The sequence below is a fragment of the Leucopleurus acutus genome, assembly GCF_964270905.1.
Source record: "Leucopleurus acutus genome assembly, chromosome: 20".
In the NCBI taxonomy this organism is placed as follows: domain Eukaryota; kingdom Metazoa; phylum Chordata; class Mammalia; order Artiodactyla; family Delphinidae; genus Leucopleurus; species Leucopleurus acutus.
The window spans coordinates 56,165,395-56,192,940 of record NC_139162.1 but is presented as its reverse complement, the minus strand read 5'-3'; the positions used below and the strand labels follow the sequence as shown (position 1 = coordinate 56,192,940).

At 57.1% G+C, this 27,546-nt stretch overlaps 2 protein-coding genes across 2 annotated transcripts; both read right to left on the bottom strand.

Annotated features, from left to right (window-relative positions):
- Positions 1-69: 69 nt before the first annotated feature.
- On the bottom strand, positions 70-23,692 carry SSC5D (scavenger receptor cysteine rich family member with 5 domains; the record flags this gene model as incomplete). Its single annotated transcript, XM_082862218.1, has 14 exons — positions 70-1,910; positions 4,984-5,148; positions 11,990-12,157; positions 12,315-12,629; positions 12,712-13,284; positions 15,481-15,798; positions 18,386-18,562; positions 18,784-19,101; positions 20,789-21,097; positions 21,445-21,558; positions 21,748-21,867; positions 22,563-22,871; positions 23,194-23,220; positions 23,668-23,692. 14 exons carry the CDS (start codon positions 23,690-23,692, stop codon positions 70-72), a joined length of 4,779 nt encoding a protein of 1,592 aa, XP_082718344.1.
- Positions 23,693-24,754: 1,062 nt separating this feature from the next.
- NAT14 (N-acetyltransferase 14 (putative)) lies at positions 24,755-26,833 on the bottom strand. The gene is made up of 2 exons (XM_082862730.1): positions 26,747-26,833; positions 24,755-25,865 (listed from the first exon to the last, which is right to left on the bottom strand). The coding sequence occupies exons 1-2, from the start codon at positions 26,816-26,818 to the stop codon at positions 25,317-25,319; spliced, it is 621 nt and encodes a 206-aa protein (XP_082718856.1). The 5' UTR covers positions 26,819-26,833; the 3' UTR covers positions 24,755-25,316.
- Positions 26,834-27,546: the final 713 nt, after the last annotated feature.

The following is a 27,546-nucleotide window of genomic DNA, read 5'->3' as shown; positions in this document are numbered from 1 at the left end:
TTAATTAGATACTTTGGTTTTCCTATTTGGGTTTGGGAGTGTCTTAAGTCCCTCAGACCCCAGATGAGGTCACACATCTCCCCGCAGAGGCCTCTCTTCCTCCTCTGGAGTAGTAGTGGTTGGTGCAGGTGTGCTGGGGGGCCAGGCCACCTCTGCCAGTCTCTTTACAACCTCACCCAGCTGCCCCAGACCCTGGGCAGCCTCCACCAGCTGGGTCAACCCCAGTCCCAGGGCGTGGCGCTCCTGCTGGTCCCGCTCCAGAGCCTGTGTCAGCCTCTGTAGCTGGCTACCCACATCCCTCACAGCGGCCACCAGCTCTACCAGGGCAGGCGGATCACAAGCCATGACCCTTACAGGTGGCACTGGGGCTTCACATGGGCCAAGGGGGCCTGGGCTCTGACCAGGAGTTGGCCCAAGGGTGAGGCGGTCAGGGGGAGGTTGATCCAAGGGGGGGGCCATAGGGGACAGGTGGAGGTCAGGGGTCACAGTGGGGTCAGAGGCTGAGTGTGGAGTCTGGGTAGGTGGAGAGGTTACTTTGGGGCTCGGGCTTGTGGGTGGTTTGAAGTTCTCAGTGGACAGTGTGTCTACGCTGGGGGCTGGAGAGGGCCTGCAGGGGCTGGACTCTGTTGCTGGACAGGGCTCTAAGCTCCACATCTGGGACGTGGAGGGGTGAGGGGCCCCCGTGAAGGTCAACCGGGGGTGTGGGCTGGGCTTGACTGTTGGTGCTGAAGAGGGAAAGGGAAGTTCTGTTCCCAAGGAAGTTAGAAGGGACTTGGCAGTGACCATAGGGGTTGAGGTGGGGTGAGGAGTCATGGTGGGGTAAGCAGTGGTGGTGAGGTGAGGGGTCGTGGCAGGGTAAGGGGTTGTGATGGGTTGAGCACTGGTGATGGGAGGAGGGGTTGTGGTGGGTTGCGGGGTCGTGGTGGGGTGAGGGGTTGTGGTTGTGTAAGGGGTTGTGATAGGTTGAGCAGTGGTGATGGGAGGAGGGGCTGTGGTGGGGTGAGGGGTTGAGGTAGAGTGAGGGGTGGGGGTGGGGTAAGGGGTGGCAGTGGTGTGAGAGGTCATGGTGGGATAAGGGGCTGTGGTGGGGTGAGAGGTCGTGGTGGGATAAGGGGTCGTGGTGGGTTGAGGGGTTGTGGTTGAGTAAGGGGTTGTGATAGGTTGAGCAGTGGTGATGGGAGGAGGGGTCGTGGTCGGGTGAGAGGTTGTGGTAGAGTGAGGGGTGGGGGTGGGGTAAGGGGTGGCAGTGGGGTGAGAGGTCATGGTGGGATAAGGGGTTGTGGTGGGGTGAGAGGTCGTGGTGGGGTGAGAGGTCTTAGAGTGAGGGGTCGTGGTGGGGTAAAGGGTGGTAGTGGGGTGAGAGGTCGTGGTAGGGTGAGAGGTCATGGTGGAGTGAGGGATGGTAGTGGGGTGAGGACTTGTGGAAGGGTCTGGGAAACTAGAAGGTTCTGGAGTTATGTTGGGGTATGGAGATGTGTCCCAGACTGGGGTTGTGTCAGACTCTGGTGTCAGCTCTGAGGTAGGGGAAAGGCGGGTCACCACCGCCGGTGCAGAGGGGTCAGAGGTCAGTTCTTTGGGCATGGTGGGTGGTGGAGTGGGTGAAAGCCCAGGGGTCAGCGCTGGAAACACGGTGGCATCAGGGGTGGACAAGGTAAGGCCAGGGGTTGTCAAGGTGCGGTGAGAGTTCATCCAGGACGCCGGGTCTGGGCTGGGCGGCAAAGTGGCGGGAGGGTCAGAGGTCACCTCCGGCGTTGAAGCTGCTGTGGGGATGAGCTGCGGCGCGGAGTCAGAGGTCAGGACAGGGCCCGGGGGCCCCGGCGACGCAGAGGGAGCTGGGGAAGTGGTGGGGGGCGCAGTCCTGGCCGCTGTGGGCCGCAGCCGTCGCTCGGGCCACGGTTTCCTCAGTGAACCTGTTGGAGAAAAGACGGCCGGCGGAGGTCAGTCTGCTCCGCCCACCCCGCGGCATGGTCCGCCTCCTAGGGGTGGGATGACCAATGGGAAGGCAGAAAGCTTTGTGACGTCACGGGTCGCCGGCAGACTTCATCCGCCCTAGTGCCCCACCTCCACGCTTCCTCCATGTCCCCAGGCGCCACCTGGCGTCCTTCCCTCCAGGAGATGCGGAGATGGGCGGCAGGGGGGAGGTGGGATGTGGAGGGGTACCTGGGATGCAAGAGGGGGCCGAAAGGCAGAGATGGGATGAAGGGAGATAAAGAGGGAGAGGGGAGTGGGAGACGGTGCATAGCATGAGGGGGAATCTGAAGGGTAATCTCAGTAATCAAGACAAATCTCTTTACGCCATATTTTTAAACAATCAAAATTAATACAAAAGATCTACAATGAACAAAAAGTCAAAATTTTAATCCAAGACAGGATCCGACCTACCTCACTGGAATCCCCCCTAAAACTGGCTCTGTCAGATCCTGGTGAGGTAGGTCAGATCCTGACTTTAGTTAAAATTTTATTTAGTTCATCGTGGATTGTTTTTGCATTCATTTGTTTTTTAACCTATGGTATTAAGATCTTATTTATCTTCATTACTAAGTGTTTGGAATGCCCCCAAATTTTAGGCCCGAGTAAAATGAGAAGGCTTACCCTCTTCCAGGCCCTGCTTCCAAGTAAATGTGAATTTTAAGCACTTTTTACAGATGAGAGAAATAAGGCCAAGAGGGTAAGTAACTTGCCCGAGGTCACACACAGTTTGAAAGTTGCAGGGACAAGATCTGAACCCAAGTCCTTTACGTACAGAGTCTAGGCCATTAAGTATCACTTTCTCAGTCATGGAAATGTTCGGTGCTGTCCAATATGGTAGCCACTGGCCACCTGTGGCATCTGAGCAGTCGAAATGTAGCTAGTTCAACTAAGGAATGAATGTTTCCTTTTTCAATTTTCTTTTTTTTACCTTTGAATAGATTTCTTTTTTTAATTTTTTAAATTGAAGTATAGTTGATTTACAATGTTGTGTTAGTTTCAGGTGTACAGCTGAGTGATTCAGATATATATATACATACACACACACATATATACATATTCTGTTTCAGACTCTTTTCCCTTATAGATTATTATAAAATATTGAGTATATTCCATGTACTATACAGTAGGTCCTTCCTTTTTCAAATTTTTGATTCACTTAAATTTAAATAACCACCTGTGTCAGTAGCTACCATATTGAACAGCACAGCTCAACAGAATTCCACTTTTCTGCAGGGTCTTTGAGGTGCGTCGTGTCCCCCTGCAGGGTCAGAGGAGCAGTTAAGTAAAGGGCTTGGCCTCCAGCCAGGCTGCCTGGATTTAAACCCCAGCTCCATCACTTCCTAGCTGGGTAATCATGGGCAAGTTACTTACCTGCCTTGAATCTCAGTTTCTTCCCCATTTGTAAACCATAGATATCCACATACCTCCCTTGCAGAGTAATCATGAGGATTCAGAGATCGTGTGTGTGCAGAGCACTTACACAATGCCTAGCACATGACAAGCATTCTCATGATTATTTATACTGCCATAGTCATTGATGTCTGTGCCTCAATTTCTCTTATCAGTGAAATGGGAACAATTATAGCACTTGCATCATTCATGAAGGGCTCATGTGGCTGCTACGAGGATTAACACATATAAATATGTTAAAGCATAATACATATAAAGTGCATAAAATAGTGCCTGACACATGGTATATTGCTTGATAAATGTTAACTGTGCCTAGTTATTATTTCAAGAATCTCAGCTTAGTTCGATAGAACAGGGACTCAGTAACCTAGAGTGGTATTGATTTTTAATTTTTCAGACCCAAGGTGCAGAGAGCTAAGCTACTCATACCCCACTGTGCGTTGTCATTAATAGTCCCTGCGATGTCTTCTCTTGTTTTATTTTACTTTTTCTCCTCTTTAACCCCAATCTCCATCCCCTCGTCCTCTCCCATAGGTACCTCCACTCTAGTGTGTTTCACATATGGCCTTAAACATATGTGTGATCTTAAACAATACGGAATGCATAGATGTGTTTATGTTAATATATAAGTGTATGTGTATTTTTGTGTTTGTGCTTTTAATTTCTGCAAATAATATTCTGCTGGAAATCTCATTCTGTTTGACCTTCCCCTCAGTATTATGTTTTTCATACCTATCCATGTTGCTGTGTATATAGCTCGTCATTGCTTTAGCTATTGCATAAAATTCCATCACGTGTAACCATTGCATTTCTCTTCCTTGTTACCCTGCTGTTGGACACTTAACTTGCCTCCAATTCCCTAATACATCCTCACACATATTCCCTTATAAGCCTGTGCAAGAATTTCTCTGGAATATAGATCTAGGAGCAGGATTGCCAGGTAATAACGTATAAATCATATTTAATTTCACTAAACACCACTAGGTTGTGTTTATCGAATTGCTACAGCCAGTGGGGATGCCTGTCTCCCCACACCCTCACCTACACTTGGTATTATCTACCTTTCAAATTTTTTTCCATGCTCGTCATTGTTTTAATTTGAATTTTCTGATTCATGATGAATGTGAGCACTTCCAGATATACTCGTTGGCATTTGGGCTTCCTCTTCTGCAAATCACCTGTTTGTATCTTTTGTCCATTCTCTTATAGGATTTCCTATCATTTTCTTATTTGTCAGAGTGACTTACGTGGTATAGGTTAGGGTTTCTCACCCTTGGCACTGTTGACATCTGGGGCTGGATGATTCTTTGCTGTGGGGGATACCTTGTGCACCAGAGGATGTGTAACAACATCCCTGGCCTCTACCCACCAGGTACCAGTAGCCTCCCTGCTCCCAGTCATGACAACCCAAAATGTCTTCAGATGTTGCCAGTTGCCCCCAGTTGAAGACCACTGGTATAGATAATAACCCGTTGTCTCAGGATATATTTCTGCCTGGTCTTTCTAGGGTGAGAGTTGGGTCACCATGGGGAAATCTGGAGTCCACCTCTCCATCCCACCACACAAACACCCTGGCCCCCTCGCCCCAGCCACATGCCTCACCTGTATCCCCACGGACCCTTGGAGCTAGAGAGGGATGGCCTGGGCTCCTGATGGTGCCAGCGGTGCCAGAGGGTCCAGGTATGCCTGCGGTGGGGGTCCCCTTGGCTGGGACCTCTCCTGAAGGTGTATCCCACGTCCAGTAAGGCTCATAACCATCCTCGCCACCTTGAGAGATACGGGGAGAACTGAGTAATAACAGTGTTGTGAAGATTTCTTTCCAAGATGCTGGGTTTTAGGAGGACTCCATCAAGAACACAAACTGAAGCTGTCTTCCTGTTAAAATGTCAGCCCACCAAGTGCAGGCATACTCCCTGGGTCCGTGTGTATTCAAAATGTGCTCTAAGATATGGCCACATTCTCATTCGTGATCCATTAGTGTGTGATCGATGAGATTTTTTAATTAAAATATACATCGAAAAAAAGGAAGCAGCATTGCAGAGTTACAGCCCTTGCGAGGCCCAGTCACATCCCTTCCCTTTGTCAGAGAAGCCTTTAGTTAATAGTTCCCAAGCATGCCTTTACACCTGAGCTATGCAGGTGGGACTCCCTAATGCTATATTGTTTCCACATGTGTTAGCTTCCTACAACTAGAAAGACTGCACATATACATATATACAGCAAACACCTTCTCACAGCCTGCTTTTTGGCTGCGTTCCTTCCTAGCTGGCTGAGCAAGTCACTTCACTTCTCCACGACTCTGTTTCCTCACCCGTACGATGGGTATCGTAATGGCACCTACTCCATGGGGTCACAGGGCTGGCCAGTGATAAGCTGTCCTTTCAGTTAAATGCATATAACTCTAGTTCCTTCTTTTTCTTAACCTTGTGTAACATTCTATCGTATGAACACACAACTGCCGATTTATTTATGCCCCTGTGGACGGGCGGTTCGGTTGTGGCCAATGTTTTGCTGCAGTGGATTCTTCATGAGTGGGAATTGCTCAACACCTAATTGTGGGACTGCCATGCGGAAGGCATCTCTCTAGATGTTGTCAAACTGCCCACCTTTATCCCTCATCCTTGCCGCTGAGAGACATTTTAAATTTTTGGCAATCTCATGGGGAGCTGGTGGGCAAAGAAGCTGCAGTTTCCCTACAGATGACCAAACTGAAGCCCAGAGAGGGCAAGGAATTTTCCTAAGGCCACACAGCTAAGAAGCAGCACTGGGTTTCAGACCCAACAGGTCTATCTGCTTCTGAGCGGCAACATCTTCCCTCTGGGGGTAGATCTCCTGGGTCGCACCTCACTCCTTCCCTGTTGAGCTTTTATTTAGAATTTGATTCCAAGGTCACTCCCTGCTTCCCCTTGAGGAAGTTACACCCTGCTCTATGCTTCCTGGGTTCTTCAGAGCTAATTCTATCACAGGCTTCTTCCCAGTCTCCGTGGCTGGAGTGGTTATGAGTGTGAATTCTGCAGTTTGAATCCAAGCTCTGCCCTTCGCTGTCCTGACCTCTCTGGACCTCAATTTCCCTACCTATAAAATGGGGACAAGGATAGTACTCATATCATAATGTTCCACGTGGAGGAGGTGAGTTAAACCATGGTATGCACTTTGGGGACTTCCCTGGTGGTCTAGTGGTTAGGACTCTGCACTTTCACTGCAGGGGGCCTGGGTCCGATCCCTGGTCGGGGAACTAAGATCCCACAGGCCACACGATGCGGCCAAAAACAAACAAACATGGGATGCACTTAGATGGTGCCTGGCACACGGAGATTATTCAATGAATATTAGCTATTATTGATGCTCTTATTACCACACAACCTCTAAATGTAATCTGGCATTTTAATTTTTTTTTTTTTTTTTTTTTTTTCCTGTACGCAGGCCTCTCACTGTTGTGGCCTCTCCCGTTGCGGAGCACAGGCTCCGGACACGCAGGCTCAGCGGCCATGGCTCACGGGCCCAGCCGCTCTGCGGCATGTGGGATCTTCCCAGACCAGGGCACGAACCCATGTCCCCTGCATCGGCAGGCGAACTCTCAACCACTGCGCCACCAGGGAAGCCTGTAACCTGGCATTTAATCTTGGATGCTCTCCCCTCTGCGCAGCCATGACATACAGCGATATCCCGAGTCCATGAGTCATCCCACCTCCTCACTGGGTGTGGAAACTCCATTAGACACGGCTGTCCATCTGCATAGCCTCATCCATTCCCGCAGCTGCAAATTCCCTCCTCCCAGGCACTCCTTGGAGCTCCAGGATTGCATATCTCATATCTCCACTTGGGTGTGTCGAACGCATCAGTAATGGAGCTCTTAATATCCCCACTCTGGATCCTGTGCACCCACCCCGCAGCGTTCCCTGGTCCAGTAAAAGGCGGGTCCCCATCCCCTACCTCACTCTCTCTCCTCAACCCTCGCACCCAACGCATCACTCGAACCTACCAGCTCAACCCCTGGAATGTAGCTTGAACACCTGCACTTCTCTCAGTCTCCACTGCCACCATTGTTGAGGCCACCGTCACGTCTGCATGGACCTTCTGGTCTCCCTGCATGCACTCTTACACCTACATCCACCCCCCTGCGGCATCCTGAGCGAATGCTTTGAAAATACACATGTGGGGGACTTCCCTGGCGGTCCAGTGGTTAGGACTTTGCTCTTCCACTGCAGGGGGCATGGGTGTGATCCCTGGTCAGAGAACAAAGATCCCACATGCCACAAGGCACGCCCCCCCACCCCCCCAAAAAAGAAAGAAAATACACATGTGATCACATCCTCCATAACTTAAAGTGCTTAAAATGCCAAGGGTTTCTGCACATAGAATAAAACCCAGACACTGGCCTCATCCCCGATCACTCTCCCCCTGCCTGGCTCACTCCACTCCTGCCAGGCCAGCATTCTTGCCCGTCTCCCAAGGTCCCACCACAGGGCCTTTGCACATGCTGCTCCCTCTGTCTGGAAGGCTCCTTTAGCTCCCTCCAGGCTCCCCATCACAGCAGATGTCTTTACAATGGACCACAGACCTCACCTCCTGCCATCATCCCCATCAACCACTTCACTTCCGCCCCACTGACCTTACTGCTGTTTCCTGAACCAGCTAAACACACGCCCATCTCAGGGCCTTTGCATGTGCTGTCCGCTCTCTACAGAACACTCTCCAAACAGATATCTGCGTGGCTTCCCCCCTCTCCTTCTTGAGGTTGTCACTTAAATGGCACTTTCTTAGTAAGTCATCTCTTGATCATCCTATTTTAAATTATAACACTTAGCCCTCCCTTCCCCCTCCCTTGCTGTGCTCATCACTGCTATGTTCCCAGGGGTTAGTACTCATGCCTGCCACACAGCAAACATTTCAGACATGAATTAATGTCTGCGTCTCCAAATTCCATCATCCAGGAAGCCTCAAGAAATCTTGCTTCAGTGAAATGGAAAGTGAGAATTCAACCTTCATAAGCTTCCGGCTTCATCTCCTGTACACTCTCTCTAGACTTACACAGCGGTCTCTCACTGGTTCATTCATTCATTCATTCATTCAACAAGTATGTAAAAAGTCTCTACTAAGTCTCTACAACATAGATCCCGTGGTAGACAGAATAACGCTCCCCAAAGATGTCCAAGCCCTAATCCCCAGAACCTGTGAATATGTTACCTTTCCTGGCAAAAGGGACTTTGCAGATATGATTACGGGTCCAGAACTTGAAATGAAGAGATTATCCTATGTTAATCCAAGTGGACCCAATCTAATCACACAAATCCTTAAAATGAGAGAATCTAACCCGGCTATAGTGACAAAGATGTAAAGACAAAAGAAGGACCAGAGAGATAGATGCAGCATTGCTGGCTTTGAAAATGGAGGAAGGGGCCATGCGCTAAGGAATGGAGGGGCCTCTAGAAGCTAGAAAAGGCATGGGAACGATCCTCCCTTCAGGCCTCAGAAGGAACACAGCCCTGCCCTGCTGACACTTTGATTCTAGCCAGTGATACCCATGTGGGACTTCTGATCTCCAGACCTGCAAAATAATAAACTTGTGTTGTCTAAGCCCCTAATGTGTGGCCGTGTTATGGCAACAACAGAAACTGACATAGCCAAATACAAGACAGCTAAAAGTCTAGCAGAGACGACGTGCCCTAAACAGGCAATGCAATTTTCTCAACTCCAGCCTCTGCTCCTCTGAGAATCCCCTTCCTCCTGGTGTCTGCTGGTGAAAATGACACCATCTCTTCTGCGAGGTCTTTCCCAATTGCTCTGCTAGAAATAATCACTCCGTCCCTGGGATCCTGCAGCTGTTGCTCATTTACGGTAAATAACTTTTAACAACCAACGTTTTGCGGTTTTAAATGATTTCACACACATTTTGCTCATTGGATTGGGACCTGAGGTCACCCAGCTCGTTGTTCTAATCCCAGCGCAGCCACAGCTGGAACCCAGCGAGCTGTACTACAGAATTCACTCTTGCAATGACTTCAGTTATTCCAGAATCTTTTCCAATCCAACAAGCAAACTGTGCGCGAAATCGTTTAAAATGGATCTCAATAATGGCTCCTAAGTTAAAGTTTAATTTCTCTGAACCTCATTTTTCCCGCACCTAAAACACAGGGGCAAAACCAGGACCTATGTCACCAGTTGGAATCATGCGTGCCTGGCACAGTGAGCTCTCCTTGACTCTTTCCAGGCTCCTTGCAGCTCCGGTTTTCGTTTTTTTCCGGAGGAAGAAACTGAGGTTCAAAGAAGCAGTCATTTTTTTCAAGGCCACCTTGCTAACGAGGATAGGAATTCCTGTCTGTCGTTTCCCCTCTCCCCACGCCACCCCGCACCTCCCTCCAAGTCTTCCCATTACTAAGGTTGTACACGTTACCCCTGAGATTTCCATCGTGCAATTCCTAGTTCTGTATTTATTTGTGCCTCGCGCCCAGCATCGGACCTCTCCGCCACGAGGGGTCGCTACGGGATAAGGGAGGTGGCGCCGGGCTGCAGAGAACAAAGCTCAGAAGTCCTGGCCACGCTACCAGGTGAGGAGCATCACCTCTGGAAACTGAGCCCTAACTCACAGCTCGGGTGCCCCCCACCCCAAATCTCCGTACCTCCAATGCCTGCTCCGCGCCCCCCTACCCTCCCCGCCGGAACGAGACCAGACCGAGGCAGACGCCACTCTATGAGGTCACCACCCTCTTCACCCGCTTTTATTGCCGCGGCGTGGGCCAGCCGGCCAATCAGGAGGCGCACCGCGCCTGTGACGTCACACGGCGCGGGGCGATTGAAGTCTGCCCTGCCCGCCCCTCCACCCGAGGCCCCGCCCCTCTCGCAGAGGCCCTCGGAGTGCGCATGCGTGTTGAGCTGTGAAAAACGCGGGAAAAGGTGCGAGGGGCGGGGTCCTGCGGACATGGAGCAGAAGCGGCGACACCTGGGGGGAGAGAGCGGTCGTCGCGGGGGGACGGGGTCGGCAGAGCCGGGGGAAGAAGCCGCCGCGCGGGAAGTGGTAGGATGGAGAGTCAGCGTGAAGGATGAGGAGACGGAGAAAAAGCTGAGGGGAGAACCGACCCTGGGTGGGGGGGAGGTTGAGTGGGAAAAGGAGCGGAGGGCGCGATGGTGAGAGTGAAAGAAAAGGGAAGACTCAAGGGAAAGAAAGAGAAACTGGCCGTGAAAAACAGGGAGAAACAGCGGTGACGGGGTGTGGACTTGGAGAAAAAATGAGAAAGATGGTGAGAGAGGCTGACGAGGCATAGAGACGAGGAGGGGCAGAGAAAGAGAAAGAAAAAAGAGACTCGGAGCTGAAAAGATAAACCGACCGTGAAAAATAGTGAGAAACAGAGACGATGAGCGTGAGAAACTGAAAATGTAAATAAAAAGAGGAGGACACAGGAGAAGAGATGAAGAGAAACTGGCCATGAAGTACAGTGAGAAATAGATACGGGTTGGGGGTGGGGGAGTGAGAAATGGAAAATGAAAGAAAAAAGAGCCAGACGCAGAGGGGAAAAGATAAAGAGAAGCTGACTGTGGGGAAATAAAGAGAGAAATAGAAATGCTGCGAGTATGAACTTGATAAGGAAAGAAAAAAAATTAGAAAGGTGATGAGAAAGAAATGGGCGGTGAAAAAAAAGTGTTTGAGATGAGGAGGGTGAGAAATTGAAAGGGAAAAATAAATAAATAAAAATTTTAAAATAAAATTAAAAAGTAAAATAAATTCCTTTGGGACTTCCCTGGAGGGTCTGGTGGTTAAGACTCTGCGCTTCCACTGCAGGGGGCGCGGGTTCATCCCTAGTCAGGGAACTAAGATTGCCTGTGCCACACAGGCGAGGCCAGAAAGAGAGAGAGAGAGAGAATGTGAGAAACAGGAGCAGAGGGTGATCAAGAGAGACCCTGAGCACGGATAGGACAGAGATCTCACACACACACACACAGAGGAAGGTAGAGAAATGGGCAACATCGGAGGGGGGTCAAGGCCCCGGGGGTCAAGGTCAAGGCCCCTGGCAGCAGAGATGGAAGGAGGGAAGCAGGTGACAGCGAGACAGAGGCGGAGGGGCAGAGAGGGACAGAGCTGAGGGGCTGGAGGCTGCTCCCACTGGCCAGAGGAAGGGGGTCCGGCTGAGGACAGAGCCCTCGACCTGGATGTCCCCACCCCGCCTCTGAGCCATAGCCCGACCCTGACCAGAGCGTGAGCTGGGAGGACAGGTTTGAGGGGCTGGGGTGGGGAGACAACGTGGTGACAGGGTGGGCCTCGGCTGTGAGGTCTGGGGGGATTTCCGTCGAGGCTCCGGGTCGAGGGGCACGGGCTCCCAAGGCCCCGGCTGGTTTACAGGAGGACTGCGGGCCGGGGCTTTGCTGAGCCTGGTCGGATTCTCCGCAAATCACACCGCAGGGGGTGGGGATGGGTCTCCTTTAGGCTCTGCAGGACAGTGCTACTGCTGTGTCCAAGAAGGGAATGTTCTTAGGGTCTCTGGAGCCGAGGAGAACCTGTCTGGGGTCTCTGAGACCCAGGCCAGCTCATTTAGGAGGATCTTTCTGGAAGCCCGGCAGGGAGGTGCACAGAGATTTATGGAGGGCCCCTCCCCACCCCGGCCGTGCCCCTCACCTGTGCTTGGAAGGCGCCTCGTCGTTGGGGAGGGGGCCCCTGTGCTCCCAGCCGTGCCCCAGGGGAGAGCGTGTGCAGGCACCGCTGCAGCGGTGGTCCCCTTGGCCAGGTCCTCTCCTGAGGTGGGGTCCCAGGTCCAGGGGGGATAGTCTTCCTCATCTGCATAGCCTTGGGAGAAATTGGGGAAGGGGACAGCCCCGACCCGGCTCAGAGGTCCTTGCTGTTGCTCCGAAGTCCCCTTCCCGAATCTCCTGGAGTGACTCTGGGTCCCCACCCCCATGCCACCCTGACTCCTTGGCCACTGAGCCCCCGCCCCCCACCGTACCAGTGCAGGTGAGCCCCACGTCCTCCTCGTGGTCACAGTTGTGCTGTCCCCACGCCCTAGCGGGGCAGTCGCTCAGCGAGGCCTCACTTCCCTTGCAGCCCACGTCATCCAGCCAGATGGGCCCGGTGCCAGGGCCGTAGTGGGTTTTGCCCACTCGGGGCCTAACCCTTCCACAGCCCAGCTCCCAGCAGGCCACCATGCCATCCCGCAGGTCCCAGCTGTCATCACACACTGTCCCCCAGCGTCCAGCGTGCCACACCTCCAGCCGCCCGGCGCACCGGTTGGGCCCATCAGCCAGACGAACCCGGAACAGGCCTGCTGGTAGACAGCCCAGATCAGGAGGGGTCAGCAGGGGTTAGGAGGGGTCAGCCTCACCCTCCACGTTCCTTCCTCTCACCTGATGCCCCAGTGGGGGAGGGGGCTGGGTCTTTGGAGGACTCTGGAGTACCTACTCCTGGGATCTCGGCCAATGGCTCCATGGTGGCCTCAGAGGTCAGTTCTCGGGGGCCCTGGGTGGTCGGTGTTGCCAGGGTCTTAGAGGTCCGTTCCCGGGGGACCCGGGGAGTCCGCCTTTCGGTGGTGTGTGAGGTCAGCCTGTGAGGGTCCTCCGTGGTCAGCCTGGTGGTAAACTCGGAGGTCGGTCTTCGGGAGGCCTCAGTGGTCGGAGTGGTGGTGGTCAGTGAGGTCAGTTCTGGGGGACTCTGGGTGCCCGTGGCCCTGGAGTGCTTAGTGGTTGGTATCACGGCGGGCTGAGTGGTCGGTCTCTTTGCGTTTTTGGTCACCCACTTCTTTGTGCTTTTGGGTATCTTCCCTGGGGCCTTGGTGGTGGTTTTCTCAGGAACGCTGGGGGTCCGCCTCGCAGAGGGCTTGGTGGCCAGCTCCCCCGGGAGCCAGGCATCTGGATCTCTACCCAGGCCAGGGATCCAGCTCCAACTGAAGGGGTCTGAGATGGAGTCCAGGCCGGGGGTCCCTGGCAGACAGGAGGGGAGGACAGGGGAGACAGCAGACACCGTGATTGTCCTTCTCTCTCATCTCCCCCTACAGACAACCACCAAGTTCCCATGCATTCATTCACATCATAGACGTTTACAAAGCATCTCCTACGAGCCAGGCCCTGTGCCAGACCTGGGGCATACGGTGGCCAGCCACAGCCGGCACCATCCCACCTCTGGGCACTTACAATCATGATGTGACTGCCCCCCTTCACCCCGTCACACTGACCCATCCTCTCCATCTGCCCAGCCACTGCCTGGCTTCCTGTACCCTCTGACTGGTCTTCCCCCACACCCCGTGTGTGGGGGGAAGCTCTCACCGCCCCACCAGGGTGGTACCAGGCCACTGCCCAGCTCAAAACCCTTCTGTGGCTCCCGTGGCCCTCAGGAGGGGAGGGAAAGGGGAAAGTGCCTTAGCTTCAGGCAGAATGGTTGACTCCATCCTCCCAGCTGCCACGGCTCACCTTACATCTTTCTGATCAGCACAGGGAAGGCGGCAGACACCATGGGCGATGCCAAGGGTTACTGATGCAGGACAAGGGTTAATCTTGTCCAAAGAAAGGTTTGGCCCTTTGCCCCTGGCTGCCGGGGGGAAGGGGGAAGCTCCAAGCCCTTTCAACGTCCTGCCTGGTAAGAGTGTGTTGTTTCCCTGTGGGGCCAGAGCCACCTAAATCATCTCTGCTAACACTGTGACTTAACGGGCCGCCAGTGGGCCACCAGCCACATCTCATGACTGCGCTCCTACACACACTCTGACGCCAAGGCTGGGAGATCGTCCCTGGTTGGCAATACTTCACGTGAGTTGTCCTGCGTTGTCGCTGGGAGAATTAAGTGAGGAAGCTCCACAAGGGTCTCTCCTGGACCCAGCCCCACATGCCTCTTCCCTCAACTGACTTTTTAAATTTTTGGCTGCGTTGGGTCTTCGTTGCTGCGCTCGGGCTTTCTCTAGTTGCAGCGAGCAGGGGCTACTCTTGGTTGCGGTGCGCGGGCTTCTCATTGCGGTGGCTTCTCTTCTGGCGCAGCACGGGCTGTAGGCGTGCGGGCTTCAGTAGTTGTGGCTCGCGGGCTCAGCAGTTGTGGAGCGCGGGCTTAGCTGCTCCACAGCATGTAAGATCTTCCCGGACCAGGGATTGAACCCGTGTCCCCTGCATTGGCAGGCAGATTCCTAACCACTGTGCCACCAGCGAAGTCCTGATATGGACCATTTTAAAAGTCTTTTTGCGGTACGCGGGCCTCTCACTGTTGTGGCCTCTCCCGTTGCAGAGCACAGGCTCCGGACGCGCAGGCTCAGCGGCCATGGCTCACGGGCCCAGCCTCTCCGCGGCACGTGGGATCTTCCCGGACCGGGGCACGAACCCATGTCCCCTGCATCGGCAGGCGGACTCTCATCCACTGCGCCACCAGGGAAGCCCAAAAGTCTTTACTGAATTTGTTACAACATTGCTTCTGTTTCATGTTTTGGTTTTTTGCCTGCGAGGCATGTGGGATCTTAGCTCCACAACCAGGGATTGAACCTGCACCCTATGCATTGGAAGGCGAAGTCTTAACCACTGGACCGCGAGACAGCTTTTCTGATTGTTGTGAATCCTTCTAGAAAACTATGGAACCCGAGGGTGGTCTTGGGGACCTCCCAAATGATGTGTCACACGGGTTTGCAGCGATTTGTCGGGACGTCTCTTTCTCACAGTGAACTGTGAGCCTCTCAAAGGCCAGGGTTGCGTTCGTTGCATTCTGAGGACCCAATACCTAGCTCAGTGTCTGGCGCTGGATAAATAACGGCAAATGAATGAACACGGGCCAAGCCTGAGTCTACTTCAAGTGGCCCTCCCGTCACACGGGCTTCTTGCCATCTCCTGGTGCCCATGCCTGCTTCCTTTCCTCTTCCTTTTCAGCTTCCCTCTAGGTGGGAGACTTCCTTGATTCTTGGCGGGAAGAAGAGGAGGAAGAATCCCAGCTGTGCCGCTCAGCTGCTGTGTAACCTCTCTGTGCCTCAGCGTCTTCATCAGTAAAATGGGCATGACATCCACCAATTTGGACGCATCGTGGGGTGTGAATACGGTCACGGGCGGGGGCTTAGGAGGTGAGCGCTCAATCGATGTTAGTGCCAATGTTAGTTCCCGTTCCCTCCTCCAGGAAGCCCTCCCGGAGCCAGAGAATGGCCAGGGCCTCCTTACCAGTGCAGGTAACTCCAACGTCCTCGTTGTGAGCACAGTTGTGCTTCCCCCAGGGAGCGGCAGGGCAGTCAGCGAGGGAAGCCTCGGTCCCCACACACCTCACGTCGTCCAGCCAGATGGGGCCGGCGCCCCAGCCAAAGCGGCCGGCAGCAGGGTCTGGCTGCCGAGGTCCACCGCAGCCCAGCTCCCGGCAGACCACAGCCGAGTCCCGCAGGTCCCAGCTGTCGTCACACACGGTCCCCCAGCGCCCACCGTGCCACACCTCCAGCCGGCCTGAGCACCTGCTGGGCCCGGCCACCAGGCGCAGCTGGGGGGACCCTGGGGTGGGAGAGACCCAAAGAATTCGAGTCAGACCTTCCTCCACCTTCGCTCCATCTTCCTTCCATTCATCCACCCTTCCTTCCCAGCAGCAAGTGTTTATCCAGGCCTGTGCTGTGCCATCGTCTGCACCAGGCACAGGAATAAAGAGTCAGGGATAGGGAATTCCCTGGCGGTCCAGTGGTTAGGACTCCGTGCTTTCACTGCCGAGGCCCGGGTTCAATCCCCGGTTGGGGAACTAAGATCCCAGCAGCCTCGCGGCACGCCAAAAAAAAGAAAAAAAAAAAAAAGTCAGGGATAAAGAGTGGTTCCTTGGAAAGCTCAACTCAGAATTGCCGTATGATCCAGAAATTCCACTCCTAGGGATATATATGCCCAAGATAAGGGGAAATGGGCATTCAGTCAGATACCCGTATGCAAACATTCACAGCAGCATTATTCACAAGAGCAATAACGTGGAAACAACCCGAGCGTCCATCAATGGACGAATGGAATGGATAAGCAAAATGTTGTCCATCCATATGATGGAATACGATTCAGCCGTTACAAAGAAAGAAATTCTGACACACTTCACAATATGGATGAACTTGGAGAACATTATGCTCTGTGAAATAAGCCAGACACAAAAGGTCCAATACTATACGATTCCATTTACACACAGTGCCCGGCTGGCAAATTCACAGAGACAGAAAATCCAGTGGTGTGTGCCAGGGGCTGGGGAGATGGAGGGGAGGGCAGTGAGTGTTTAACGGGTCTGGGCTATCTGTTCGGGACGATGAAGAAGCTCTGGAGATGGTGGTGGCGATGGCTGCACAACACGATGAGTGTATTTTTCACAACTAAACTATATGCTTTAAAATGGTTAAAATGGGACTTCCCTGGCAGTCCAATAGTTAGGACTCCGCGCTTCCACTGCAGGGGGCGCGGAGTTGATCCCCGGTCAGGGAAGTAAGATCCACATGCCGTGTGGCACAGCCAGAAAAACAAAAAGTTGTTAAAATGGTCAATTTTACGTTGTGTATATTTTACCATGATTTTTAAAAAATAAAGAAAGTGGGCTGTGGAACAAATTGCCCTCATTTGAGTCCTGGCTTTCAGACTTTTTAGCTGCGTGGCCTCGTCTGTAACGTGGAAACCAGACGGTACCTACCCTGCCAGTGGCTGGTAGTTTTACCTGATGAAGGGGCTTGGAACAGCACTGGTCATGTGAGCCAGGGACAGCTGAGTCTATGGCAGCTGCTATCATTATTATTATTATTATTCAGAAAAAGGGGAAGCAGGCCTCAGCTAATAGCGATCAAGTTCCCACTTTTTCAGCCTTCAGCAACCTTGAGGAGATGGCTGTATTAATCATGGCTTTTTATTTGCGGTACCTGATGCTTTGACATCTCGGGGCCTTGCTGACACTGGAGGGATTGCTGATTCCCAGAGACAGGAAACCACTGGAGTGTGCCCTTCATATGAAACCAACCCACCCAGAGCCCTCACCCACCACCTCCTGTCAGGCTCACACACTCCAGCCATCATCCACCTGCCCCATCACCCCAGGGCATGTACCCGACAACCAGGAGCAGCGGCTACGCTCCAGAACCCGCCGAAATGATGCAAACCAGCCCATCCGGAGTCATCTCACCCTGCCTTGTCCATTCCTCCCCATGAAGCCACACTCCAGGCTTTGCCCACCGTCGCCCCTCGCTCCCTCTGCCTCCTGCTGGACCCTGGTGCTTCCCGTGTGGCCCTGCGTCATGTGCGGGCTGTGCCCCCTCCTCTTGGGAATTGTGAGAAACCAACTATCTCTGCAGTGACAGTGGTCTCACCTGTTGGCCGCACCACACAGCATGTGAGACCATAGTTCCCCAACCAGGGATCAACCTGTGGCCCCTGAAGTGGAAGCGCAGAGTCTTAACCACTGGCCCACCAGGGAAGTCCCTAAAGCCTGTATTTTAAAACAACATCACTGACTAGTTCTTTCGATACTTGCGAGAAGGAGGCGGCCCTGTGAGTTTCAAGACAGCTGGAGCAGAGCATTAGACTAAGCAGGGGCCTTCTGCGTGTGGGCTCCGTCTCCTCCCCTCCACCCTTCCCTCTCCCCGAGACCTCTGAGGCAGTGAAGGAGGCACCTGGGGGCTGTGGGGAGTGGAGGAGGGGCAGGAAACAGAAGCTAAACCCCTACTCGGCGACAAAAAAGAACAAAATAATGCTGTTTGCAGCAACACGGATGGACCTAGAGATTGTCATACTGAGTGAAATAAGTCAGACACAGAAAGACAAATATCAGATGATATCACTTATATGTGGAATCTAAAAAAGGGGGTATAAATGAACTTATTTACAAAACAGGAGTAGAGTCACGGATATAGAAAACAAACATGGCTACCAGGGGATAAGGGGAAGGAGGAATAAATCGGGAGCTTGGGATGGACATATACACGCTACTATACATAAAAGAGGTAATAAGGCCCTACTGTATAGCACAGGGAGCTCTGCTCAGTACTCTGCAATGGCCTACATGGGAAAAGAATCTTAAAAAAAAAAGCAGCAGCAGCTAAGCCCCACATTTGGGGTGCGGGGAGCAGGAGGGACTCACCAGCTTCCGGCCCAGGCTCCTGAGGGGCCGCAGGGGAAGCGGGCGGAGGTGAAATGCCTGCTATCCGCGCAGCCTGGCTCACCGTGGGGGGCGGGGGCCTGGATGCAGTTTCCCTGGGCCTGGAGCTGTTGCTGCCCACTGCGGGGGCCGTGGGAGGGACATATCCCAGAGGCATACCTGGGGCGTGAGAGGGAAGAGGTGACCACCACCCACTGCTGTGCTACAGGCAGTTCCCCACACCTGCCACCCCAGGACCCCCGATGGAGACTGAGGTTTCACGATGAGCAAGACATGCGGCAGGTGGGCTGCTGGACGGAGGGAGTGCGGGGCCCTGGGGTACACCTCCGGAAAACACACGAGACGCCCCAGCTCTGGCCTCTCCCCCAGGGCCCCCTCACCGTCACACACGGCCCCAGCATCCTCCCGGTGATGACAGTCATGCTGGCCCCAGGGCCGCGCAGGGCAGAAGCGCAAGGCCGTCTCATTTCCCCGACAGCGAAGATCGTCCAGGAGGATGGGTCCAGCCCCCTCCCCGAAGAAGGCGCCTCCAGGGGCAGCCAGCGCGGCCCCGCAGCCCAGCTCGTGGCAGGCCACAGCGGCGTCCCGTAGGTCCCAGGCATCGTCACACACGGACCCCCAGCGCCCGCTGTGCCACACCTCCAGGCGGCCCGCGCACCCGTGGGGGCCGTCTGCCAGACGCAGCCTGGGGGCCGGGCCTGGACCGTGGGGAGAGGGAGAACAGAGAGACGGGAAACTGTGACGGATGAGCAGCTTTAGGCCACGCACGCAGGAAACTGTGATGGACGAGCAGGTACTGAGCTATGCACGCAGGTGACTAGGATGGATGTGCAGGTACAGGCCACGTGCTCAGGTGACTAGGATGGATGAGTGGATATAAGCCTCATGCTCAGGTGACCAGGATGGGTGAGCAGGTACAGGCTATGTGTGGTGTCCCGCTTCACGCCCAAGATGGGGCTGGAAAGCAGCCATTCCATCTTCAGTTTGCAAGTGAGGGAAAGACTCTGAGCTGGGAAGTCGCTCTCCAAGAGTTCAACTCTGGTCTATCCACTGCCCCCCATGTCCCTGCCTCCCCAGGGATGAGCCCTGGGGACGCTGGCCCTGATGCCCTCCACCCACCTCCCCAGGCAGGTCCCCACTCCCCAGCTGCCTTCTCCAGCCTGTAAAGCAGGGCTTCTCAGCCTTAGCGCCCCTGACACGGGGGTCAGGGCATTCTCTGCTGTGAGGGGCCATCCTGTGCACAGTAGGATGTCCAGCAGCATCCCTGGGCTCCACCCCCCAGATGCCGGCAGCACCCCCAGTGCCCCACACAGTCATGACAACAGAAATGTCTCCATATCACCTGGGGAGTGCGGTTGAGAACCACTAGTCTAGATGTTAACCTCTTGTTGGTTTGGGGGTACATTTCTGTTGGGTCTTTGTGGGGTGAGAGTTGGGTCACCTCTGGGGAGTGTGGAGTCCATCTCTCTAGCCTGCAGTCGGTGTCTAGAGAAAAGGACAGGCCAGAGAGGGGGAGATACTCCTGCCTGCATCACCCAGCTGTGAGTGACACGCTCCCTCATGCGGCTGCCCTGAGGAGCAGAGATGTTGGTAAGATACCAAGCCCCCGGGCCCCTCAATGGGGTTCACTTCTTCTCCCCAACAGCTTCTTCTCCCGCTGGAGACTCAACTCACCTCCTGGGAACTGGGCTTCAGAGGCCCCATTTCTGCCCCCATGTGCTTCCCACGGAGGCACCACCATCACTGCCTCTGGTCCACCAATCTGTGCCCCGACCTGTGTCCTCTTGGTCTCCATCCCCACCACACCCTACACGCTAGATACCCAGATCCATCTGTGTAGTGGGACAGACACGGCAGTCAAGTTCTGGGCCATCTGCTTTACATCTCTGAGCTTCTGTCCTGCATCCGTGAAGGGTGGGGCGAGGACATCCACCCAGGAGGCCAGGCAGGTGGGGGTGAGGCCCAGAGCTGGCTCCCAGCTTCCTCTGTAGCTCCCTCTCCCCTTTCCCATCCACCGACTGAAACATTTCCTGCCCCCTGTGCGGGTAGGCGGGCAGGCTCCTCTAGTGGGTGCAGCCCTTGAACTTTCCTACCCCACACCTGTGGGCCACCCCTGCCTCCTAAAAGTCAGGAGAGTGAGAACTGGGTCTGTGCCCGGTGTGGATGGGGCTTAATGAGTGTGAAAAGAAGGAAGGAGGGAGAGAGAGAAGGAGGAAGGGAGTAAGGAAGGGAGGGAGGGGGGAGGGAGGGAGGGAGGGAGGGGGTGGGGAGGGAGGGGGGAGGGGGGAAGGGAAGGGGATTAGAGAGCTCCTTAAAGTTGAGACCTCGGTGAGCGGGAGAGGGGGCGTGGCCCTGGGGGAGGGGTCTGGGGAGGCGGGCACATACCGGTGCAGACCAGTCCTGCGTCCTCGCTGTGATCACAGTTGCTCCGGCCCCAGGGGCTTCGGGGACAGTCCCGCAGGGCCTGCTCCCCGCCTCCGCACCCCACGTCGTCCATCCACACGGGCCCTGCGCCCGGGCCGAACCGGGCCCCGCCGGGGGCGGCCAGCGCACCCCCGCAGCCCAGCTCGCGGCAGGCCACGGCGGCGTCCCGCAGGTCCCAGCCGTCGTCGCACACCGTGCCCCAGCGCCCGCCGTGCCACACCTCCAGGCGGCCGGCGCACCCGTGGGGGCCGGAGACCAGGCGCAGCCGCTCTGGCGGGCGGGCGGGGAGAGGGGCAGTCAGGGGCCTCGTGCGAGGCAGCTGGGGATATGCGGATTCAAGCCGCGGGGGGGGGGGGGGGGGTGGTCAGTGGCCTGAGATGGGCCTGCCAGCCGGCTGTTAAGGGGAGAGCCAGGATCTGAGCAGGCCAAGGGCCTGGGTCCCGGGAGTGGACACCCGGGTCTCCTGACCGGGTGGGGAGCCTGGGCCTGACTGTGAATCCCCGGGGGATGCAGTGCCCCCGCATACCTGGAGGGGGGGGGTCCCAGTTTGGTCCAGCGGGGCCTAGCGCCTCACCCCATCCAGATTTGTTGCAGAGGGGAGGCCTGCGCGGACTTACCCTGGCGGGGGGCTCCGGCAGTCAGCAAAGGGGCCCTAGTGGACTTGGCGGGCTTGGGCGGCCGGGGGCTCTTCTTCCGGGAGCCGCTCTGGGGGGTCCCGGCTGGGCGGGGGGCTGGGTGAGGAGACAGCAGGGAGGGAGATCGGCAGCTGCACCTCCTGGGGCCGCAGGTCAGTCCCGAGAGTCCCCAGGGGTCCGAAGGGGGCCTTGGCGGGGGCCCTCGGGATTGTGGAGGAGACGGGCCTCTGTCCCTTCTCCCTCACAGCCGAAGCTGGAGACAGGGCACATGTGGGGGGGGCTCACCAGGCATCACCGGGGCCTCCTCAGAGCCGGGGCTCAGCTCCCCAGACAGCCCCGGCCAGGGGTCCCCATCCAGGACTGAAGGTGAGTCGTCCCAATCCCTGGAGTCCGACACACGCTGACCTTCGGGAGAGCAGCGTGTGGCTGGACCGCACTGGCTCTGTTTTGTCAGCCCCGTCTCAGGCCTGCGGCCCCGCCCCCTCCCCTCTGCTTGGCTGAGCGTTGTCCCACTCACGAGGAACACGCCCAAGCCAGAGAGGTTCCCTATCAACTTTTACCCTTGCCTTCGTCTGATACGAAAACAGGAAGGATGCCTTTTGCTGACATAGAGGATTAATGGTCCATGAGGAATGATGGTCATAAGACCCCCTGGGGGAAGGAAAACATGCTTCTCCCTTGGTACTCAGATTCTGTCTCTAGCGTTGGCCCCTTTAAATCTTCCTGCACCCTTTGCGCTGGTGCGCAGCACAGCTGCAAATAAATGGATCACTGCCCACCAGATCCATCCTGCCTGTATGAGTTCCCCACAGTAAACTTCATAGTTGTTCTTTACTGCTTTCTTTATTGGTCTCAAACTTCCCTCTCAGTTTGGAAGATATTACTCAATATCCCCGCCATGCGATCCCCAGATGCTATAAAGAGGGCAGGCCCTGAGTGAGGCAGGAACCCTCCAAGGTAGTGGTAAGTCCTGGCTTTGCAGGGGGTGTCAGGGGTGGGGTGTCTGGACTTCTGGATTCTCAGAGTTACTGGACTGAGGACTTGTGTCCCTGGGTCGTCTCTGAAGCAGTGTTCCTTGGAGGGGGTCGAGGGCCCCTTACCTGCACAGACGACGCCTGCGTCCTCCTCGTGGGAGCAGATGTGGGCCTTCCAGCCGCGGTGGGGGCAGAGGCCCAGCTGCTGCTCACCGCCCCGGCAGGCCAGCTCGCTCAGCCACACGGGCCCCGCGCCCTCCCCGAAGAAGGCGCCTCCAGGGGCAGCCAGCGCACCCCCACAGCCGAGCTCGCGGCAGGCCACAGCAGCATCCCTCAGGTCCCAGCCATCGTCGCACACGGTGCCCCAGCGCCCGCCGTGCCACACCTCCAGGCGGCCCGCGCACCCATGGGGGCCATCGGCCAGACGCAGCCACTCTGGGGAGGACAGAGGAAAGGCTGTGATGTCCTGGAGACCCTGGGGCCAGGGGGAGGGTACGGGCTGGGGGCTGTCCTGCAGGGCATCACCGGGAGGCCGGTGTCCTGGCCGCTAACGGGGAGCCCAACTCCTGGGTACCCAGGGGAGCAGTGGTGCCCCGTAGGAAGCAGGAGGCTGTCGCCCAGGTGGTCCTGGGGGAAGTGGTGCCCGAGGTCACAGGCGGATGGGGGCGAACAGGGTCCCATTGGAGGGTGAGGCTGGGCACGGGGTGGGCCTGCAGCTGAGTGAGGCCAGATGGAAGAAGTGTTTGGGGCCACTTACCAACAGCCTGGATCCCCATCAGAGCCACTGGAAGGGAGGTTGGAGGGGTGGACAGAGTGAGGCCTCATGCCTCTGAACCAGAAACCCCGCCGCTGGGAAGCAGGACTCTGGGTCGAGGGCCTGGCGAGGTTCAGGTCCTTGAGGTGGGCGGGGCCCCAGATGCCTCAGGGCAGGCGCCCAGGCCCTTTGCACTCCCCCAGGGGCCTGACTAAAGGTCAAATGATGGGTGACCCCCCACAGGATCAGGGCTGGTGGGGCGGGGGTGTAGGAGGTAGGTCTCTGGGGCTCCTGAGAGGGTAGGACGGGGGTGCCAGAGGCTGGGTCCCTGGGGGATCAGGCAAGGGAGGGCCAGATGTCCTGTATCCCCCAACCAACAGGGATGAGGCCCCGGAAGTCTGAGGCTCTCCAGTGGGTGAGCTCAGGGGTCAGAGGGTGGGGCCCAGGCCCAAGTCCCCGAGGAGAAGGGTCACTCACCGAGGAGGCAGGCCAAGACCCTCATGTCTGCAGAGTCGGGGCAGGGATGGGGTGAATGGGAAGAGGAGCAGGAGAGGGGAGGAGCTAGCGGCCAAGGGAGGGGGGGAGGGAGGGAGAGAGGGAGGCTCCTGCCAGAGGCGCCCGGGACCTGGGGAGGAGCAGGCAGGGGCTGGACGCTCTGCCAGGAGGAGGAGAGGCTGCCGAGGAGGCAGCAGGGGACGGGAGCGGGGGCGGGGAGGGGGCTGGCCGGCGGCTGAGGCCTGGGGAGGAGGGCGGTGGCAGGCAGCAGGGAGGGTGTCCAACTGCAAACACCCACTGGGGAGCCGGTCTGGGGGCAGCAGGCTGCAGGGAAGCATCCCGGCAGGGGCGTACGCTGGGGGACAGGGGTGCACAGGTGGGGTGCCCACCCCTCTGCCTCCTCTCTTGTCCAGCCAGGGAAGCGTGCTGGGACCAGAGAGCATCAAAGATGGATTCACATCAGATGCCAGGGTTGGGGACCTGGCACAACTGGGGCTCCCGGTGCAGCAAGAGGGCTTGCAGCCAGACACCAGGAAGAACTTCCTGGATTGGGAAAAGAGACAGAGAAACTCCTCTCTCCATCCCCCCCGGTGGATCTGCACGCAAAAGTCCCCAACCTCCTGTCTGAGGGAGCCGTGGTTGAACTTGCGTGTCTCCCGAGGAAACTGGGGTCAGGGGTTGGGGGACCAAGGGTCAAGGCTTCGGTGGGGGAGGGCGACTACACACACACACATACACACACACGCACACACGCACACACACACACACTCTCTCTCTCTCTCTCTCTGCACTAAGCAGCTGTGAGGCGGAAAAACTTCGGTAATGGGGAGCCTGAGTCAGAGGGCTGGCAGGGAGCAGGGCTGCCTTGAGCTCATTGCCTCCCCTGCCCCCAGTCCAGCACCCCCGCTGCCAACAATTAATGTCAACCTCGGGGAAGGAGGAGCCAGACGGAAGGGGGGCCTCGGAGACAGACTGGAAAAGGCATCAGAGAGAGGGAGACAGGCGCACAGCAGTTTCAGGCTTTATTAACAAACGGGTGTTAAAAACCAGATGGGTCTGCCTGCCCCTCTGGGCTCTCACCTTCCCGGGGAGGGGCTGGCCGGGAGGGCAGCACTGTGCCCACCACCCCCCTCCCTCCCCTGGGGCTCTCGAGGCAGACGACCCTCCCCTGCAGAGGCGCCCCTCACCCTCTCTCTGCCTCTGCAGCCTCACCCACTCCAAGCACAGCATCAAGCCCCACCCCATTCCCTGGGGGCCTTGTCCCGGTTTGGGGTGCCCCTGCTTAAGTCCTAACCCTGGTCGGGGTGGGGGGCAGGCTTGCTCGGCCTCCTCTCCTCCTGCCCCACGTCTCTCCCAGGCTCACAGCACAAACGGCACAGGCTTGACAGACAGGCAGATGGGGAGACTTCTCAGTGCAGACAGAATCTGAGGCAGGGGTTAGAGGGGCCGACCTCTCTGAGAAGTTCAAACATTACAGACAGACGTCAGGCTGTGGTGGGGTCTCTTGCCCTCTGCAGGCCTCAGTTTCTGGGCCCTGGGTGGGCTGGGGATTCATGGAAGGACGGTGTGAAAGTGTCTGCACACCGTAGGTGCTCACTAAGCGCTGGTTTTCCTTCCTCCAGGGTCTGGCGTCATAGTTCCTTGCTGAACTCCCTCACCAGCGTGTAGCCCATGCAACCCCAGCTCCCCTCGGCCTGGTAGCCACAGCCCTCAAGCATCCCGGCCACGCCCCACGCTGCCACGGCCACCGGGACCACTAGCCGGGCCCGGGGCTCCCCCATGCCGCCCGCCCAGGCTCGAGCCCGGGATTCGGCAAAGGCCAGCAGCCGCCTGCCCACGCCTCGGCGGCGGTGCCAGCGAGACACAGAGAGGCGGGTGACCCGGGCCCCGTCTCCAGCGCTGGAGCCTGGGGCCAGGGCCAGGACCCCGCACACATCCCCTGAGCCCCGCACTGCCACCCAGGGCCCCCCCAGCCCGCCCGGCGGGGGCAGCGAGCCCCACCGGGCCCGCAGGCCCAGCTTCATGGCCGCCACGGCCAGGAACACGGGCAGGAGGAGGGCCAGGGCGAAAGAGGCCAGGACGAAGCGCAGGCCGCTGCTGGCTGCCGCCAGGAGAAGCAGGGCCGGTGGCCGCGTCAGGGCGTGGAGGGCCACGCGGTTCTCTGTGTCCTTCACGCCGGCCTGCAGGCAGGAGGAGCAGTCAGAGTGGGGGGGCTCCCGTGGGCAGCAGGAACGGGGCGGGGAGGAGGCAGGCCCTGCCTGCCCAGGAGGGATCCGGGGCCGGGGTTGCCGGAGGAGAAAGGAAGGCAGTGAGCTGAGGCCTGTGGAGGAGGGTCCAGGACCACACGGCTGGCACACTGGGCTCTGAGTGAGTGAGCTGGTGAATTAGGAACTGTGAGGGCTCCCACTTCAGTGGAGAGGCAGGCATCAGGGGGGGCTGGATGGAGGAGCTGACCCAAGCAAGAGAGAAAGCTGGAGGGGCGCCTGGGGCGTCCTCGAGTGCCAGGCTGAGGCCCAAGGGCTCTACTTTGAAAAGCAGGAGGCTGGGGCGTAGGGAAGACTGGAAGTGCGGAGGATAGGGAAGGAGTTGGTGTGTCAGCCCTACAGCGGTGAAAACCCTTTTTGATCCCCAGGGTAGGGAGAAAGAACTAGAGAGAGGAGGGCCCAAGGGCCCTCTTAGGAGCAGCAAAAGACTGCTCGCCAGGGGGTCACGGCTGGCTCAGGAAGGTGACTGAAGCCACTCAAAATGCCGCCCCTGCCCCCTCCCAGGCTCCGTGGTGTGTCCCCGCCCCACCCCCATGTTCATTGGTGCCCCCTCATTCTGTCCCCGCCCCCTCCCAGGCTCACTGGTGTCCAGGCCCCCCCTCTCTGGTACCCTCCCCCAGACTCACTGGTGTCCCCGCCCCACCAGGCTCATTGGTATCCCCTCATTCTGTCCCCGCCCCCTCCCAGGCTCACAGGTGTCCCCGTCCCCTCCCAGCTTCACTGGTGTCCCGGCCCCCCCTCACTGGTACCCTCCACCCCACCCTCCCAGGCTCACTGGCGCCCCTGCCCGCTCTCACCTTCAGCATCTCCAGCACTAAGGGTTTCTCATCTTCCCTCATCTCCCGCACCGACAGGTGGCTGGGGGCCATGGCAGCCCCCAGGCTCCCGCGCCCCCAAGGGAGCAGGCGTGCACCTGGCGAAAACAAGCCGGTCAGCGTCAGGAGGGCACCTCTCGTCCCCAAAGCGCCCCAGAGCTGCGGATCACGCAACAGTATGTCCCAGGTCAGGTCCCAAGAGAGGCTCGAGACAGGACAGGCTTCCCCGTCAACCCATCGCCCTTTCTAAAGTCTCTCGGGGTGCCCCCCCGGCCCCCAGTGGTGTCCAGCGATCTACGCCTAAATGCCTGGTGCACGCCAACACCTGCCAACACCGGGCTCCCTTCCAGGTTCCGGGGCGGCCCTGGGGGTGAGCGAAACTACCCCCACAGGCAGGGAATGGACCCCGCTCCCCACCCCCCAGTGCCCAGAGCCTCTCTGCCCCAATCGCCCCCGAACGGCGTCTGTCGCAGGAACAAGGACTTGCAAGCACCTCTGTGGGTCGCTTCGCTTTTGACAAGGTGCGGGGGGAGCTGGGTTGAGAAGGGGGTCGTCGGCGGAAGTGACGTCAGACTAGCGCACTCGGGGCGGGGCGGTGCCTGCTCTCGGCCTTAGCAACTGTTGCCAACCTTCTGGCAGCGGGTGGGGGGAGAGTCTGGGCGTGGGCTGGGAATGGACTAAGGCGGGGAGCGGCAACCCTGCAAGGGGAGGAGCAACAGAGAAAGGGGGCCTGTAGGACGCTGGCGGGGGAAGGGGCTGGGGATGGCAGCGGGGGACCCGGC